This window comes from Lithobates pipiens, unplaced genomic scaffold, assembly GCF_037356315.1.
Source record: "Lithobates pipiens isolate NorthernLeopardFrog02 unplaced genomic scaffold, aLitPip1_a1.2 Scaffold_22, whole genome shotgun sequence".
In the NCBI taxonomy this organism is placed as follows: domain Eukaryota; kingdom Metazoa; phylum Chordata; class Amphibia; order Anura; family Ranidae; genus Lithobates; species Lithobates pipiens.
Window position 1 is genome coordinate 179490082 of NW_027507784.1, and position 19523 is coordinate 179509604.

The 19523-nt window shown below is 40.4% G+C and overlaps 1 protein-coding gene across 1 annotated transcript in view; it reads right to left on the reverse strand.

The window, feature by feature from the left end:
- Positions 1-19523, reverse strand: part of ANKAR (ankyrin and armadillo repeat containing) — a 151042-nt gene that overhangs the window by 61998 nt on the left and 69521 nt on the right. Inside the window, exons 11-17 of the mRNA XM_077448693.1 lie at positions 17021-17125; positions 15599-15843; positions 9247-9415; positions 7622-7863; positions 7369-7522; positions 7025-7186; positions 3625-3731 (exon numbers count right to left, since the gene is read on the reverse strand). Coding sequence (XP_077304819.1) covers positions 3625-3731; positions 7025-7186; positions 7369-7522; positions 7622-7863; positions 9247-9415; positions 15599-15843; positions 17021-17125 — 1184 coding nt within the window. The remainder of the gene's footprint in view (positions 1-3624; positions 3732-7024; positions 7187-7368; positions 7523-7621; positions 7864-9246; positions 9416-15598; positions 15844-17020; positions 17126-19523) is intronic.

Here is a 19523-nt window from a genome sequence, read left to right on the forward strand (position 1 = left end):
CTCCATAATAGATTCGGACATACTAGATGCCAGGATATCGGACCATAGTCCGGTAGTAGTGCATTTATCGCTATCGGCGGCCCCTCATGCGCCGAAAACATGGAGGTACCCCTCCTACCTAGCTGACAGCCCAGACTTCCAGAACATGCTTCGGACTGCATGGACTGACTATACGACCACCAATAGCGAACATATCTCGGATCCTAACTTGTTTTGGGAAACGGGAAAAGCCTTTATGAGAGGCAGGATAATATCATACACCACGCAATTGAAAATACATAATAGGAGTCAGTATAACGATACTAGTAAAACGCTTAGTGCGGCCCACGAGCGTTTGCTTCTGAACCGTACGCCAGAAAATATACAAAGCTGGACTCGAGCTAAAGGGGCGTTTGACCTCTGGGCTGAGCAGCAGGAGCTGGCCCAACTGGCCTACTCTAAACTATATTTTCACAGATACGGAAACAAATCGGGCAAACTCCTGGCGAAACTATGCGCAGGGCCCAGAAGACCCACTCGCATACATTCCATGAGGGATGTCGACGGCTCGGTGATCTTAGCCAAAGAGAGGATCAATGACATTATCACCAATTATTACACGAACCTGTACAAAGCTGACCCAACTGACATGAGCTCGGCGGACGCCTTTCTGTCCGCTATCAATTTACCGACGCTGCAAGACGAACACCTCACTTTACTTAATGCTCCCATTACTCCTCCCATGGAGGAGATTAAACAAACTATCTCGTTCATGTCCACGGCCAAAGCGCCAGGGCCGGATGGCTACTCAGCGGAATTCTATAAATCTACTGTGGAGTACATACCGGATACCCTTCAACTCGTTTATGCTGGCATGTGGCAGGGTGGGCCTTATCTGCCCACAGGTTCACATGCCTTCATAAAACTTATTTCTAAAAAAGGTAAAGATCCCACTATGCCTGGATCATATCGCCCAATTTCTCTCATTAATGTGGACTCTAAAATTTTATCCAAAATAATTGCCGCTAGGCTAGGCAAATTTCTCCCCTCGCTACTCCACCCGGCCCAATCAGGTTTTGTGACTGGGCGCTCAGCTACCCTTAATATTCGTAAAGTCCTACTGGCCCTACACTATGCCAAAAACCATCCCACCCAAGACGTAGCAATAATATCACTAGATGCGGAAAAAGCTTTTGATAACGTTAGTCCACCTTGGCTGTTCAGAGTACTGAAGCAGTTTGGTTTTCAAGGCCCGTTTATGCAATTTATCCAACAGATGTACTTGTCCCCCACAGCTCGACTGGTCACCCCTGACTTCATGTCAGATTCAATACCTTTGTCCAAGGGTACCAGGCAGGGGTGCCCACTGACGCCGCTATTATTTAACCTAGCGATTGAATCTCTATCTAGATTGCTTAATTCGCGGGATGGGATCAGTGGTCTACCAATAGGTCAGCACACGCTGCGATCCGCTCTGTTTGCGGACGATATCCTGTTGTTCACCACTGACCCCATCTCCGACTTTGCTAAGTTACAGGGCATCTTTGCCACTTTTCAAAGCTGCTCAGGTTTTCAAATTAATTTTGACAAGAGTGAGATATTATCCCTGAATCCCAGACTGTCCCACAAATGGACGCATCAGTCCCCATTTACCATAGCCAAACACCACATCACGTACCTAGGCATACGCATAGGGCAAGAACCGACCTCATTGTACGGGTTGAATTACCCCCTCCTTATTTTGAAGATAGTACAGGAAGTAGATCTATGGACAGCCCTGCCTATATCGCTCTTCGGGAGATGCCATTTGTTTAAAATGATATCCTTTGCTAGACTACTATACCCCATGCAGACCATACCCCTTCTGCTAAAACACGCAGATATCCAGAAAATATACAAGGCACTATCAGCCTTTCTGTGGTCTCGTAAGAGAGCACGTATAGCTCTCCATAAATTATGCCTCCCGAAGACCGAGGGCGGTGCTGGGTTGCCCAACATTAGTTTTTATAACCTTGCATGCCTACTACGTCAGGGTCTGGACTGGATCTCGGGCAAATCTAGATATTGCAATGTACGACTAGAAGGAGCTATGGCTTCTCCATACTCGCTGGCAGCAATTCTTCATTCCCATTTGCACGCATTGCCACCTCATCTTAAATCTAATTTGCTGGTCAGAGACACTGTCATTGCCTGGAGAGAAACCCGCAAACTACTGGGTTTACCGGCCACCATCTCGAGTCATCTTCCTATACAAGGGAATCCCATGTTTATCCCGTCCACTCTACACGCAATCTATGAGCAATGGAAAGTAAAAGGTCTCACGTCCACAAAAGCTTTATATCAATCTGGCTCTCGCAAATTTAAATCGTTTGAAGTCTTATCTCAAGAATTTTCACTCTCACCGACCCATCTCTTTTACTATGGTCAGCTGATCGCTTACTTGAGCTCCCAATGCGGTCCGCAGACGGACCCTTTCCAGCAGTCTTTCATAGACACCGTATTGAACTCGGGGGAATATTCGATAACCAACCTCTATTCCTATCTTATCCAACACCAAACTGACAAATACCATCTCACCCCATTCCAGAAATGGGCAACCCTTCTACGAGATGAAGCTATTCCTGACAAAATATTGGATGGATACAGGCGAATAAGGAAACTCACGCTTTCTGAAACATGGCGCGAAACGCAATTTAGGATACTTCACAGAGCCTACTACCCCGCGTACGTAGATAAAAATAATGGTAACTTGAAAATATGTCCATGGTGCTCTGTGCCTCACCCCACGCTAATCCATCGACTGTGGGAATGTCCTGCCATTGAAAGCTACTGGGACGCAGTAACTACCTATGTTGGCTCGATATCTCACCAACAGATTCCGAAGGATATTATGCTTTGTCTTTTTGGCTATGTTCCTCAAACCCCACCGTCGGGAGGTGGAAGCTGGACCCCAGTTTCTCAATGGGCTCAGCTAGCCCTTCTTGTTGCTCGCAGGACCATTATGCAATCCTGGATTTCCAAGACACCACCTACACTACCCATGTTACAAAAGGCTATCGAATCGCTCTTCTACCTGGAGAGATAGGATACCATTACCAGGAATCCTAAACCTACCCACCACTTTTTTGCGAGGTGGCGCAAATATATGGAGGCCACACTGACACGCTCTGACATTCAGATGGCCATGCAACCGTTTCACTTCACGGAATGGTATCTTCAACACAACCTAACTGGATCTCTGGGTAGACTTAAACTACTTTCCCGTGGGGATCCGGCTAACTTTAAGCCTCCTTGACAACATGGACCTTTAACTGTGCTATTTTTTCTCTCCATTCGTCTCACCCACTATAGAAGATAATCACCCAAGGGCTGCGAAGTGGAATCGTTTAGCTGGTATACTTAGGTCGTTTGAATTTTTAGGACCCTTTCAGGTCCGAGTAACACAATACAAGAGGTCTATTGGTACTCTATTGTTGGCTGTTTATTGTGCAGAAATATGTATCTGTAAAACTGTGCGGCTATGTTTTGTGATTTTTGTTTGTAAAACCAAAAAAACATTTTTCAAAAAAAAAAAATCACAAAAAAACAAAAAAAACAAAAACAAATACAGTTGCTGAAGACATTTACTGTTAACTATTGGACTACCTTAATTTTCAGAGAACTGTGAGTTTTCAGAAGCTGAACGAGCGTTGTTAGTGCTTGCTCCTCCACTATCTTCTCCTGCGTGACTGGATTATTTATAAGAGCTACACCTGTTTAACAATATAAAAGTGTAATGTTCTTTTTATGATCAGCATATAAGTGGCAGAACATACGGATATGGGTATAATAAGAAAATTCCCCCATATTTTCATATTCAAGCATTTACTAACTTCCATCACTGCCCAGTTATCTCACTCTCTGGCACTTCTTTAACCAGCTGGTTGAATGAAAAAGAAAAAAAAAAAACATGTGCTGATTCCCGAATTAAGATACTCTGTGCCAATGGGGGAATCCTTCCCACAGCGCTGTCAGTGGGAAGCCTTCCCTGCCAGCAGGATACAATGATCAGTGTTGCTGGCTAAAGTCGGCACACTGATAATTGTTCAGGAAAATCCTGACAGCTCCCTGGCTGATTTTCATACCATTTATGGCAGCCTCGGACCCTCTTAATGACCAGAGCATTTTTTGCGATATTGCACTGCATTGTTTTAACTGACAATTGCACGCGCTGCTGTACCCAAACAAAATTGACTTTTTTTTACCACAAATAGAACTTTCTTTTGGTGGTATTTGATCACCTCTGCAGTTTTTATTTTTTGCAATATAAACAAAAAAAGACAGACAATTTTGAAAAAAAAAAAACAATATTTTTTACTTTTTGCTATATTAAATATCCCCCAAAAATATATAAAAATAAAATATCTTCCTCAATTTAGCCCGATATGTATTCTTCTACATATTTTTGGTAAAAAAAAAAAAAGTTTTTTTATTGAAATATTGATTGGTTTGCACAAAAGTTATAGTGTCTACAAAAAAGGGATAGATTATGGTATATTATTATAATTTTTTTTTTTATTAGTAATGGCGGTGATCTGCGATTTTTATCAGGACTGCGACATTGTGGCAGACAGACTGGACACTTCTGAACTAAAAATATCTACTGATTACTGTATAAATGTCACTGGCAGGGAAGTTAAACACTAGGGGCGATCAAGGGGTTAAGTGTGTTCCCTCAGTGTGTTCTAACTGTAGGGGGGACAGGCTACCACTGGCATGATAGAGATCACTGTTCCCGATGACACGGAACAGAAGATTTCTGTCATGTCACTAGGCAGAACAGGGAAATGCCTTGTTTACATAGGCAGTTCCCTGTTCTGCCTCTCCTCACCGCAATCACCTGCCGCGGCCGATACGCAGCTTTTGCAGACTGACGTTCAGGTACATTACTTTGCGCAGGAGAGACATTCTGCTGACGTATATCGGTATGAGGTGGTTGGCAAGTGGTTAAAAGTGATTGTAAAATCTCTTTTCTTTTATTATTTATTTATTTAAATAACAAACATGTTATACTTACCTCCTCTGTGCAGTTGGTTTCGCACAGAGCAGCCTGGATCCTCCTCTTCTAAGGTACCTCTTTGCTGCTCTTGATCCCTCCCTCCTATCGAGTGCCCCCACAGTCAGCAGCTTCCCATGGGGGCAGCTGAGCCGAGTCACAGCCAGACACAGACACAGAGCCCTGATCCGGCCCCACCCCCTCTCTCCCCTAATTTGCTCACTGACTTTGATTGACAGCCGAGGAAGCCAATGCAGCCGCTGCTGTGTCTCAGCCAATCAGGAGGAGTGTCCCGGATGGCTTAGACATTCGTAGATATCGCTGGAGAGAGATGGGTCTTAGTAATCAGGGGGTGCTGGGGAGGAGGCTACACACAAAAGGTTTTTTATCTTAATGCATAGAATGAATTAAGATAAACAAAAAACCTTCTGCCTTTACAACTCCTTTACGTGCCTCTGTTTCCTTCTAAGACAATTTTCCTGCCTCTATTCATGCACAAATTTAGTTCCTTCACACATTGAAGGTACAACAGAAGAACATTGTGGAGTGACTGTCAGCCAATCATAGTTTGTAGTAAGAACCATATAGGCTAGCTATATTCTTAAATGCGGGTGCAGAGACGTACAGGCTGGAGAGGGGCCATAACCATGAAGAGGAAGCACACAGAGGTAAAAAGGGCATCAGCAGTGGGTTGGCAGAGCTTGAGAGTCGTAGATCTTGTATAAAAGGCACCTTGGGCAACATGCACAACTGAAAATTTGTCTTGGGGAATGTAGTACTGATATTTACTATACATACGTGCAATGTTTAATGGCTCTCTTTTGTTAGCACTTAGGTTTTGGTATTTTAAAAGACTGTTTGGGCTATTACTGTCATATGTAGTATATATATATATATATATATATATATATATATATATATATATATATATATATATATATATATCCTATGCAGTGTATCACATTCTTTACATAGTAAGGTACTGTTGTCATAGTATAAATACATACTGTATATGATCCCTTCTTCAGAGTATCTTCTATAAACTGTGTATCACATGCCTATTCATAATAGTACATATATGCAGTGCATACATATTCAATAATAAATAGCACACCCCATGTGAAGTATCTTTATTTCAGAATAACTTACAGTTTGTGTTATTAGCAGCACATGAGGAGCTACAGTATATTATAAAGTGGTAGGATTAATGCATTTGGTAGTCTGCACATATAGCATCATGATATGTTAATCTAGCCCTGCTTTTATGTAATAGTAATTTCTTGTTCAAAGTTTCTTTGCCTGCTTATTTTGATTTCTTTTAATAAACATTTACTGATAATATGTATCATATTCAAGACATATTGGAATTGATAAAGGCAAATAGATTTTCACTATGCAAATGCAGTCACACTCTGCAAGAGAATTTGCTCCAGAGTTTAGTAAATGAGGGGAAGCTCTGCTGAATTCCATAGTCTAATCATGTGCAAGGGAAAATGTTTTTTTTTTTTTTCATTTTTATATTTTCCTTGCATGTGATTGGGTATTCTTTTCAAAGTGAAGCCTCACCTCATTTACCTCATGTAGAAAACTCCCGTGTAACATTCACAGTTTATTTCCATGTAGTAAATCAACCCCCCGGTCTGTATGCCTATCCAGCTGCAAAGTAGTTTGTAATTGGCACGAGTACCACCAGTGTCTATTTCTTCAGTCTATGGTTAAAAGGGAATGGGAGTTTGTGGTTGCTAGTCTAAGTGGTTTAGGTGTTAAAAAAATTTTTTCCCGTAGGTTATTTACATTTTATTGCACCAAACTGGTATGGGGAAAGGGGCTGATGTAAAAAGAGGACCTGCAAGGTTCACTATAGTATCATACAGTATGGTCGGGGGCCATGTTCTGTGGTTTAGATTCTTAAATAACTGAGGAATTTAAGTACACTGAACAAGCCTCAAAACGCAACAGCATACCTGTATGGCAAATGTATAATGAAGAAGGAAGAAAAATAACACATACCAACACACATTGTCCCCAGCGCTGTAACAATGCTCAGAAGTGTTCCCTCCGCTACTCTGGGGTTTCGTAACAGTCGCACCAAAGGACCAACACCATTACCTTCACATATTTGGTCTTGGTGATGTTTGCTATTTTTACATAAAGCTATAATTGCTTGACCACCTGTAGAAGCAAAGCAAACATTTGTATAATTGGAAGACAATGTGTGCTCATCCCTAATACAGGGAACTCATAACAAAACTCTGTTTACCTCCTTTAAAATATCTACAAGAAACATCCATAACTATATAAGTACAGTAGTTGCCTTTTTCAAAATACTGGATAGAAGAATGCAGAAAACTTACCAACATACTGCATCTTGTCAGATGGTGATAACAGCATGTCAATGATAGACGTATAGCCAATCTGTTCTGCCATTTTTTTCTTATGTTTCCATGTCTGCCCAGCCAATGCCCAAAGTGTCATGCAGCCTTGTTCTTTAACCTCTAGATGAAAAACCTAAGCAAAAAGGAAACATGATAACATTTTTTGGTTATAAGTTTTAGATAGGAAGTATATAAAAAAAAAAACGATATCCAGTGTTAAAAAAATTCTTGCCTTGAGGAGCTTTGATATGTGCCTTGATGTTGATCTGTCCAGAAACTCTTTTTGTATAGCAGGATTATGATCCGCAAGTGCTTCTATAGCCATGGCAGCTTTCACCTGGTTACTGAGTTTCTTTAGTCTAATTATATTAATAAGAGGAACAATTGCATTTTCCTTTACTATAGCATCCTGGACCAGTTTGTTTCCTCGAGCAAGCTCTGCAATAGCAGCTGAAGATGCGCTTATCAGCACGTCTTCAAAGAAACAAAAATTAATGAATATAAACAGGATTTGAAACAAAATGTTGAGAGAAATGATTATCACAAGCTCATGGTTTTGCTTAATAGTTAATGTTTATTAAAATCAACAAATTGTCTTTTATAAAGCACAATACTACTAGAAACACATTTATTTGTATTGTAATAGTAGTTTAGGTAAGGGAGGATCATCACAATTGTGGGATTTGACTGTTCAGTAAATTAATCAAAATTGCCAAACTTATCCTATGCAAACATGGAGAATTTGTCTTATTCTTCAGGAAATGTAATGCCGCGTACATACGATCAGACTATCCGGCGGACTTAGTCTGGAGGACAAACCGCCGGACTGTCCGAACGAGCACACCTGCCCACGCACGGTACTCTTGCGGCATTCTATCCGCCGTACTTTTGAAATGAACGGACTTGCCCACACACACACGAAGGAAAGTCTGTTCATTTTGAACGCGGCTCCAGGTAGATGGGACCAGCGAAGGAAGCCTCGCCGGCCCCGTCACCTGGTATGGAGTTAAAGGGGAAGCCCTACGCCGAAAAAACAGTGTGGGGGTCCCCCTCTAGGTCCATATCAGACCCTTATCAGAGCACGCTACCCGGCCAGTCAGAAAAGGGGGTGGGGACAAGCGAGCACCCCCCCCTTCTGAGCCGTACCAGGCCGCGTGCCCTCAACATGGGGGGTGCTTTGGGGAAGGGGGGGCCGCGCTGCCCCCCCACCCCAAAGCACCTTGTCCCCATGTTGGTGAGGACAAGGGCCTCTTCCTGACAACCCTGGCTGTTGGTTGTCAGGGTCTGCGGGTGGGGGGCTTATCGGAATCCGAGAGCCCCCTTTAATAAGTTGTCGGGAAGAGGCCCTTGTCCTCATTAACATGGGGACAAGGTGCTTTGGCGTGGGGGGCCGTGTGGCCCCCTTCCCCAAAGCACCCCCCCATTTTGAGGGCACGCGGCCTGGTAAGGCTCAGAAGGGGGGGGCGATCGCTCGTCCCCGCTCCCTTTCCTGACCGGTCGGGTAGCGTGCTCGGTTAAGGGTCTGATATGGACCTAGAGGGGGCCGTATGGCTTCCCCTTTAACTCCATACCAGGTGACGGGGCCAGCGACGCTTCTTTCGCTAGTCCCAGCTACCTGGAGCCGCGCTCAAAATGAACAGACTTTTCTCCGTGCGGGAAAAGTCACTTCGTTTCAAAAGTAAGGCTGACTAGCACACACACGGCCGTATTGAACATATTTTGGTGCAAAACTACTTTCTTAGTCCACCGTACTTTTGGGCAAAAAAAGTCCACCAGAGCCTACACACGGGGGGATTGTCCGCCGGACTTTTCCACTGGATTGTTTGATCGTGTGTAGGCGGCATCAGGCTTACTTACCAGATTTAACAGATAGAAAGTCTACAAGTAGTGGGATGCCTCCTAGATCTTTGACAGCCTTCTGGTTGGCTGGGTTTTTAATGCATAAGGCTTGGATGCAGTTAATAGCATTTACCAATACATCTTCAAAATCTTCATGCAGCAGATTAACCAAAGGTGAGATTCCATTCTAAAAATAAAAAGAAAATACAGTATAACCATAAAATAATGTATACATTTTTTTCAGTGACCAGGAAAAGATGCTAAGGATGGATCATCAGCTTGGCAAAAAATCCACTGGAAATGTAAATTTAGATGACATGTATGTACATGGATTACTTTTAACTGCTGTTTTTGAGATACAAGGAATCTGTCACAGAAGTATTTTTTGTATCTTGATTTCCATATTATGATAGTAAACCCATACTTTTAGCTGTGTTTAGTTTGATCCTATTGATATCTGATGCCACATTTAAAGTGCATGTATAGCCAAAATATTATTTTCTAGTTTTGAACTAGAGTGTGAGTGGATGAGAACACCTTTTGGGTTTTTATTATTATTATACACGATTTATATATAGCGCCAACAGTTTACACATTGCTTTACAATGTATAGGGGGGACAACACAATTACAATATAGTTCAGTTCAATACAGTTTTTTGCTTATATACAGTCTAATGGGAGTGCCTAACCGTGCTTAAAAAGACTCATGTAAGCATATGATATAACAAATAGATGTGCACTGTGATTTACTGCTTGGAACAGATTCAAGAGTGCAGGTTACGCCAGTGTTAATGAATGCTGTCCTGGTATGATGAACATACATACCAAATTATCTTTTCACTAAAAATAGATCAAAATTATTTTCTAATACCAATACAAATGTGTTAGACCCCTTTCACACTGACTGGGGTGCTTAAAGGTGCTTAAGGTGACCTGAAACAAAAGAAAAAAGAACCATTTTGCGCTGCTTTTTTTAAGCGCTCCAAACATGCTCCAAAGATGCTACCTGCAGGACTTTTTTCACTGGCCGGTTCAGCAATTCAAGACCACCTATGGGCCGAGATTCAAACCATCTATGGGCAGGCTGATTGTACAACCCGTAGCAGTAGTCGCTAGCAACAATCACTGTGTTCTCCCGGCAGGGACGGCTTTCTGCAAACCCATTGGGAGAACACAATAGCTTCATGGGAGGGATTCTCCATCAACACTGAGTGTGCTGATGGGGGAATCAATCGATTTTCTTTCTCGCAACCCGTGGTTGCAAGGAAGAAAATCATATCTTCTATGGCTCACATTAATGTGACACTGTCTCACTTTAACCACTTCCTGCCCGTAAAACATCGTATGTTGTCCTGGACTTGAAGAGTAGCTGCAGGCATCATCCAGATACCTTTCTTTTCAATCTGCGATTCCCTCTAACGTAAAATCCATCCCTGCGGCTGATTAGCTGCTGGATTGCTTTTACAGGCAGCAGGAGGGGGGTCCCCCCCCCCCCCACTGCCCATTGGCATATATCCAGGCTCTCCCACGTAATCAAATAATCGAAGAGCCCGAGATCCAATTTGGCAGTGGGTTACCACAGAGTTGGCCGAAGACCAAATGGTCTCCGGCCATCTCTATGATCCTGGAATGCCGGAAACCACGTCACTTCTGACTTTGGCAGATGTAAACAGTGCCTTTTTTTCCCTGGAAAGCAGAGATCATTGTTTTATTTTTTTGTTTCAAATCTCTCTTTATTTTTCTTTTATATATTAAAACATACATATCAACAACCATATAATACCCCATCATACTACAACAAAACTAAAAAAAACCCTCATCAAATATCTACCCCCACCCACCCCCTCCCCCTTCTCTTACAAAAATTCTTTCAGATTCCCTGAGGTACAAAACTCCTCCCATTTTTTCCAATATTTTGAGATCTGATTCTCCATATATCCTTTTTCTCTTATTTTTTTCTCCATATAATATACTTCGCTCATTTCACATTTCCACTATTCCACTATTGTTGGAGTGTTGTCCTTTTTCCAATTTCGTGCTATTACTTCCTTTGCTACCGCGGACATACAATGCAAAAACTCTAACTCCTTCGGTTTTAATAATTTGGATGTATGAGAGAATAATACTATATTTATATCAAGCTTTATCCCTATACCTGTCACCCTCTGATATATTTCTATTATCGTTCCCCAAAATACTCTTAAATTATAGCAACCATACCACATATGTTCCAAAGTTCCCCTTCCTACCTTGCATCTCCAGCAGATTTCAGAATTCCTTTTGTTTATTCTATTCATTACAACTGGGCTTCTATACCATCTCATCACTATTTTATAATTTTTTTCTTGATGTTTAGTTGCCAAAGATAATTTATGACTTCTTCCAAAAATCTCTTCCCATTCTTTCTCAGTCATCACATTCCCTGTTTCTTCCTCCCATTTTCTCACTCCCGCTATTTTTTTGATATCCACAGAAGGGAGTAATAAATTATATATCTTAGATATCTTATTGTTCGCTTTGTCCTTATTTATTGCTATTTGTTCAAATGTGGTTAATTGTCTATTAATCAATGTCATTATTGGATCTATATATGTTTTCAACTGACAATATTGTAGCCATTTATTTTTATGTTCTTGTCCCATTTCCTGTAGAGTTGGCAATTTTCCTTCAAGCAGGATTTGTATTATTCGTTCATGCTCATCCATATTCCATTTTAGAAAAGTTTTACCTTTTAGAGCTGGCCTGAGTTCAGGATTGGCAAATAGTGGGGTCATAGGGCCAATCAAAGAAGAGAGATTTCCTTTTTTTATTATATCATCCCAGATTTTTTATGTTGTTTTTACAAAAATAGGCATCTCCTTTTCTTCCGGTCTTAAGTTAGGTTTTATCCATGGCTGGTATTTTATTTTAACCCCTAATATATCTTCCTCTAGATTTACCCATTGTTTATTTTTTGCATTATGCTGCCAATCTATGATTCTCATTACTGATGCTGCTTGAAGATATTTAAAAAAGTCAGGCATTGCCAATCCTCCATTTTTTTGTGTTCTTATTAATACTTCTCTTCCTACTCTAGGGGTCTTATGCGACCATATAAAACTTTCTACAGCTTCCCTTAGGTCCTTCATAATGTTTTTTGATGGTATGATAGGAACAGTTTGAAAAATATATAACATAATTGGTAGTATCTCCATTTTTACATTATTTATTTTCCCTAACCAGGAATAAGTTATTTTATCATACTTTTCCAAAAGTTTTTTTACCTTATGAACTGCCATATTATAGTTCATATCTTGTATAAGCTTCAAATCTCTTGGAATAAATATCCCAAGGTATTTAATCGCATCTTTTTTCCATTTGAAAGGGGAAATCCTTTTGTAGTGTCATTTGAATTCTTTCCTCCAGTGTAATATTCATTAACTCAGATTTATCATAATTTACTTTAAAATTACTTAATTTCCCAAATCTTTTTAGTTCTTTTATTAAGTTAGGTATTGTAATTATAGGGTTAGTTATATACAATATAAGATCATCTGCATAAGCAGCCATCTTGTATTCTTTACCTTTGACCTTTATCCCTTTAATATCCTTATTTCCCCTTATAGCTTCCATAAGATGTTCCATTATCATAACATATAAAAGTGGGGACAAGGGACACCCCTGTCTGGTTCCATTTGATATCTTTATATATTCCGACAATATCCCATTTGTTCTCACTTTAGCTCTTGAGTTTTTATATAATGCAACAATCCTACCTAGCATTATAGGCCCCATTCCTGTTTGCTTCAATACTTCCTCTAAGAACTGCCATCCCACCCTATCAAATGCCTTTTCGGCATCTATAGCCAATAGGCAGGCTGGGATGGCAGTTCTCTGAGCGTATTCCATCAGCGTGCATGTCTTAATAATATTATCCCTTGTTTCTCTCCCTTTCATAAATCTCGTTTGTTCCAGATTTATATGATCTGATATAATCAGCGTTATTCGTTTAGCTATAATCTTTGAGTATACTCTTGTATCTATATTTGTCAAAGATATAGGTCTATAATTTTTACATATTGATTGATCCTTTTCAGGCTTTAAAATTAATACTATATGGGCCTCCGTACTTTGTATCGCAAATGGTTGTGTTAGAGATATGGAGTTATATGTTTTCTTGAGTATAGGTGTAATTAAACCCTTAAATGTCTTATAGAATCTAGCGGTATACCCATCTGGGCCTGGACTTTTTCCCAAAGCTAACTCTGCCATTGCCTGTTGTATCTCTTCTGATATTTCCTGCTCCAAATCCTCAAGCTTTTATTTTGAGAATTTAGGTATGGCCGTTCCCCTTACATAATTTCTTATCTCCTCTTCCTTATCCCCTTTCTCCTTATATTCCTGACATTCTTTTATATTGTATAAATTAGAGTAGTACGTATGAAAGGTTTCAGATAGTTCCTCTGGGTCATATGTCACTTCCCCATTTGGTTTTACAAATTTTTCTATATGACTTAGGGATTGCTGTCTTTTTAATGTTCGGGCCAATACTTTCCCTGATTTATTTCCAAATTTATACCACTGTGCTCTATTTTTATCTCTTATCTGAAGGGACTCTTCATCAAGCAATGATTGCATTTCCATTTGTTTTTCCTTTAAACTTATTCTATCATGCGTGATCATACTCATCTTGTGTATCCTCTCTAATTCTCTAATCTCTAATTCCAATTGAGATTTTTTTTTGTATTCTTTCTTTTTTTATTCTTGCACCATGCTTGATGAATATTCCCCTCAACACACATTTTAATGTTTCCCATTGAATTGGGGGTGTCGTTTCATCTCCTTCATGAATTATTAGAAATTCTTTTATAACTTGTTGTATCTCTAATTCACATTTTTTATCTTTAATTAGATTATCATTCAGTCTCCATATCTTATTACTTTTCTTTGTTTCAATTACTGTAAGTTCTACATAAATTGGAGTATGATCTGACCACAAAAATACCCCTATTTCTGATATTGGTTTCATCATCAAACCATCTCTGTTTACAAAAAAGTAATCTAGTCTATGGTATGAGTTATGAATATTTGAATAATATGTAAAGTTTTTTTCCATTTGGTGTTGAGCCCTCCATATATCAGTTAATTGGTATTTTCTCAATACCTTTTTAAATTCCTTTATTTTAGTATTGTTCTTTTTTTTTTTTTGCATTTGGGTATTTGTAGTGTCCCTTTTTAAATCCATAAAAAAATTAAGATCTCCACCCACTATTACTATTCCCTCTGCTTTCTCCATTGTGTCCGATAGGGCCCTCACTCCAGTCTCTATCTGTCCATAATTAGGAAGGTATAAATTAATTATTGTCATTTTTTTTCCATATATATTACGTTTTATTATTAATAATCTACCATCTTTACCTTCATGTTTTTGTATTATTTGGAATGGTAGATCCCTATGGAACGCAATCGATACGCCTTTTGATTTAGAATATGGGAATGTATCATGTATCCATTTCTTGATTTCTTGAAATAGCACAATGTCTATTTTTTGTTTATGCAGAAAATTTAATATTTGATTTCTTTTAGAGGGGGACTTTAGACCTCTTACATTAAAAGAACAATAATAAAAGCAAGAGAGAAAAAAAAAAGTCTTACTACAGTTACACAATTATCAATAAATACCTTCCAGTCTACTTCCTTATCCCTCCCCGTCCATTCCACGCATTCACTCTATCACTTACACCCCCATATATTCCCTACCCACCCCTGTGACACCTCTTATCCCCTATCAATGACTATATTAGTCTGCCTTACCAAAGGTAAGGTCCCTATTGAGGGGGTAACTGAAGCTACTGAACTAAATTTACTACCCTTCGGCCTTCATATGCATTTTTCATTACTTAATCATTTTATCCCTTCCAAATATAGAGAGAGAGCCTAAAAAAAAAAATTCAATAAATAAAAAGATTAGCTCAGGGAAGAGAAGAAGGAGGGAGGGAAAAAGAAAAAAAGAAATAAATAAACATGAGGAAGTGATCCCTACCTACTATTAGTGTTTTATTTTTTTAATCTCATGCTTTCCAGGGTAGAGAAGAGATTTGGGGTCTTATGCCCTGTACACACGGTCGGAAATTCCGACTGAAACGGTCCGATTGGATTATGTTGTTGGAAAATCCAATCATGTGTGGGCTCTATCGGACTTTTTCCGTTGGAAATTCAGACAGAAAAAGTTTGAGAGCTGGATCTAAAATTTTCCCACAACAAAATCCGATCTGACTTTTTCCGATTGTTTGTAGAGAATTCCGATGGACAAAGTGCCACGCATGCTCAGAATAAATTACGAGACGAAAGCTATTGGCTTAATTTCATAACTTTACCTCCTTTGCTTACCATTTGTGCAATGCTATCCTGATTACCATCGACCTGGGCAATGTCATATAAAATAACTGAACATCGAGACTGAAGCTCAGGATATTTGGACTGCAGCAATGTAATAAGTATGGGTATGGCTTCTGCCTCCACTAGACATTTTACAACAGGAACGTTACTGGAGATATTGCTTAAAATCCCTGCAGCCAAACATTCCAGATTAACTTGCTTACTTTCCAAAAGGTTGACAAGGCAAGGAATTGTTCCTAGAATAAAGACATACACAGTCTCTTTTTAACAAATGCATATTTAGAATACAATAGTAAAATTGTAGTATTTTTTTTAGTTTCAATAGCAATCTGACACCGTGAAGTAGATAAAACCCTACCTGGACGACATTTTGTTCACTAAAGCACTGCATATCATAAAAAAATTGGCAATTTTTAAGTAAACACTTTTTTACCTTTTTCCACACCTCAGTACTTCTGATCTCTTTTTTTAGCCACTTACTGTCTACATGCACTTGCTCTAGCATTGGCTGGACATTATTGCTCAAAATGGGTCTCCTAAAACATGCCTGCATGATCTGTTAACACTGTTGTCTGTAGTTTCAATCAGGGATGCATGTGACAGGGTGTAGAAGCACAGCTGGGAAAAAATTGTCATCATATAATGAGAAGTACATAAACAAGGACCTTCATAGAAGGGTCAATAGATATTTTCTTTAAGCCTGGTTTCCCATCAGTGCATCACTGACACCAACAATGGGGCACAGTTCCTCCCAATGACACCAGCGATGGGGCACAATTCCTCCCAATGATGGGCACAATTTCTCTCACTGACACCAATGATGGGGCATTGTTTACTCCAATTGATGCCAGGACATTTTATAAAGTTTGCTGACCTCTGCTGTATACTGATAAGAGGGCATTGATGACTACTATAGGTTATAATATTGTGATGGCAAAATAAGTGATTGGTTGCTATGAGTTACATCAGAAAATTATAACTGCTTAACACTGCAGTAAGTTTTGCTGCTGTACACTTATGATTGGTATTCAGTGGTTGCTATTGATCACAGCATTATGACTGTTGTACAATAAAATGGCAATCACTGATTGGTGGCTATGGGTTACAATTACAGCACAATATGGGAGCAGGGGTGTACAGTAAAGAACATGGAATCTGGGCTGATGGTATGTGTCCTAATGAGATGTATTCAGGGGGATGGGAATGTGGGGGAAATGTATTAAAGGGCAAATGTACAAAGGTACACTTGTCCTTTGTAAAGAAACCGCTTTGTAGAAACATTAAGTAAATTGGTATGGCTGCCTTTATTCATCGTATTGTTATATAACAGCAAAAACAGGCAAAATGAGCATCTATTTATGAGCTGTTAAAAGGCTGTAAAGTATTGTACAAATTATTAACTAAATTTAAGACCTGCTTCATAAACGTCCTTCCAGAATTGTTCTTTTAAAATGCAAAGAACCTCCAAGCATCTGGCAGCCATTTCCTTTCTGTGAGACTCATTAGATTTCAACATTTCTGAAACAAATAAAATGAAGATTTAAGTATACACAGATGAACTGAAATGCTGAATTGTATGATATATGTTAAGCATAAACATGCATTCATCATGATAGTAAAACTCAGGAGTGCACGCCCCACAGATCAATGACATCTGCTGGTAAGCTAACAGAGGTTTTAGCTACAGTCCCCCATTTTGGCCACACCCCTATAATGCTTTTCACTCTGATTGGGCTCACTCATAGAGGTCAAAGCATCAGCAGGACATGGCCAAGATGCAGGGAATGTTGTTGATGCCTCTGTTAGCTTACCAGCAGATGTGGTTGATCTGTGTGGTGTGCGCCCCCCAATTTTGCTATCGTAATTCTTCCATGGAGTGAGACGTGCTCCTAGATGGGCTGGCACCCACTGTGGGATGAGAATTGCAAGAAGGATGAATGGGAAACGTTTGAGCAGATCTTTTTTTTTACATGTGGCCAAACTACATTCATCACGGATGTAAAGCTGCCTATAGGTGGTTTGAATCTTGGCCAGTTTGGCAGGAACCAGCTGAAATTCTAACCATCTGTGGATTTCTACATGCGATTATTGTCAGCGGCTATAGCCGCTAGCAATAATCACTGTTCTCATTGCAGGGATGGCTCCCAGCACCCCCACCCCACTAGGAGAACCCAATGGCTCCGTGGTAGGGATTCTGCCATCAACACTGCCTGTGTTGATGGGGGAATCAAGTGTGGTTGCAGGAAAGAAAATTGCATCATCATCATTGCATCATCATCTAAGTCTAACTCATTCAACCTCCACAATTTACCAAATACTTCTAGAGAAGGAATCTCAGGCAAATCCCTATAATGTAAGCAATTGTGGTGGGAATACCCAGTCATAGCACCTTTCTGAATGGTGATTAAGGGCTTAACTAAGAAAGCTACCCAACAACAGAAACCAAACAACCTGCTAGTTGTTCTATTTCATGCTACCCCCCCCTCCCCTCCCCATGTGTTGGTTCCTATATGTGCTCTCTTATAGCAAGGAAATGCTTGATACCCTTGTTGTGGCAGCCACCTAGGGATCCCACATTAATGAGAAGGTTACTGAAATTACACATTATAGAAGCAAAGGATAGGATATATATAAAATGAAAGATATAATAAAAGGGGTGAACAGCGCTGATCATACGACATAAATAGGACCCTCCTAGGTTATCCTAGTATTGTCCTGAAGAAGGGGCGTGTCCCCGAAACATGTAGTGTCTCCAGTTGGCGATTTGTGACTCTCTTTGCTTCCTTGGCATCTGCAGTTCCTAATTGGCCCCAGCAGCAGGGTTTACCCATACTCTTTGGATTCCTTTGGCAGACATACGCCAGGCTGTGACATCACTTCCGGGCTTCAAACACAGTGCGAGTGGCCGCTGTATACTGACCCCAACAGTTCCTATGTCTGCAGTTTGGTTCCCCCTTCATCTGACCCCTGGCCTTACGGTCCTGGACGGGCCCCCCAACAGTGGTGCTCCTGTGTTCTTTGTCCAACAGCTTTATGCTGGGTTTCCCTAAGCCCCTGTGTCATCCATGCAGCTCCAGCCTCCAGGTACTGTCAATTTTTTAATCCAAGTCTCAATATGACCATCAATTGACTGCTGTATGCCTTGGTGAACATTTTATTATTTTTTTAAACAATAATAAAAAGTTTTTACTTTGCCTCTGAGGGTACTATTTATGTCTGCTGATCAGCGCTGTTCATCCCTTTGATTATATCTTCTGTCCTTATTTGTCTATGAGTTTTGGACAGTAGCAGTCACAGCTACATTAAATTTTTATTTTTGACTTTTCACTTGGCCTCTGGTCTGGTTTTCTTTGCGTCTGATGAGTGCGTTTGGGGGAAGGGGGGGTGGGGTCTGTACTGGTAGGGAGGGAGGGGGCCTATAATGGAGGGGGGTCTGTCCTGAAGGGGTGGCCCATACTTAGAAGGGGCTGGGTGTGGTGGTCTGTACTGAGGGATTGGAGTGAGAGGGCTGTGTCTACTGGAGGGGTCTGTAGTGAGGGCTAGAAATGGGGTCAGCACTATAGGGAAGGCTGTGAAGGGGGTCTGTACTAAGAGGAGTTTAGGTCTGAGGGGGAAAACTGTACTGGATGGGGAGTTAGAGCCATTGTGGAAATCACTAAGATGAGAAGTAATGTTTGGTTGTATTTTTTACACTAGGCTGTGTGTTACAAACCTCTGATCCCTGCAATCTGTGCACATCCGCACCCTGTATGCTGTGCAATAGCATTTTGTATTTTGTGTGAAAACCACTCCTGAGCCCTGCACTCTGCGACTTATGCACTCCTAACCCCTTACTTCTTTGTCACACAGAATGCACCCCTTGCACAGGTATACACCTAAGTACACCCATGTGCCCCAAGACTGTGCATATTTTTAA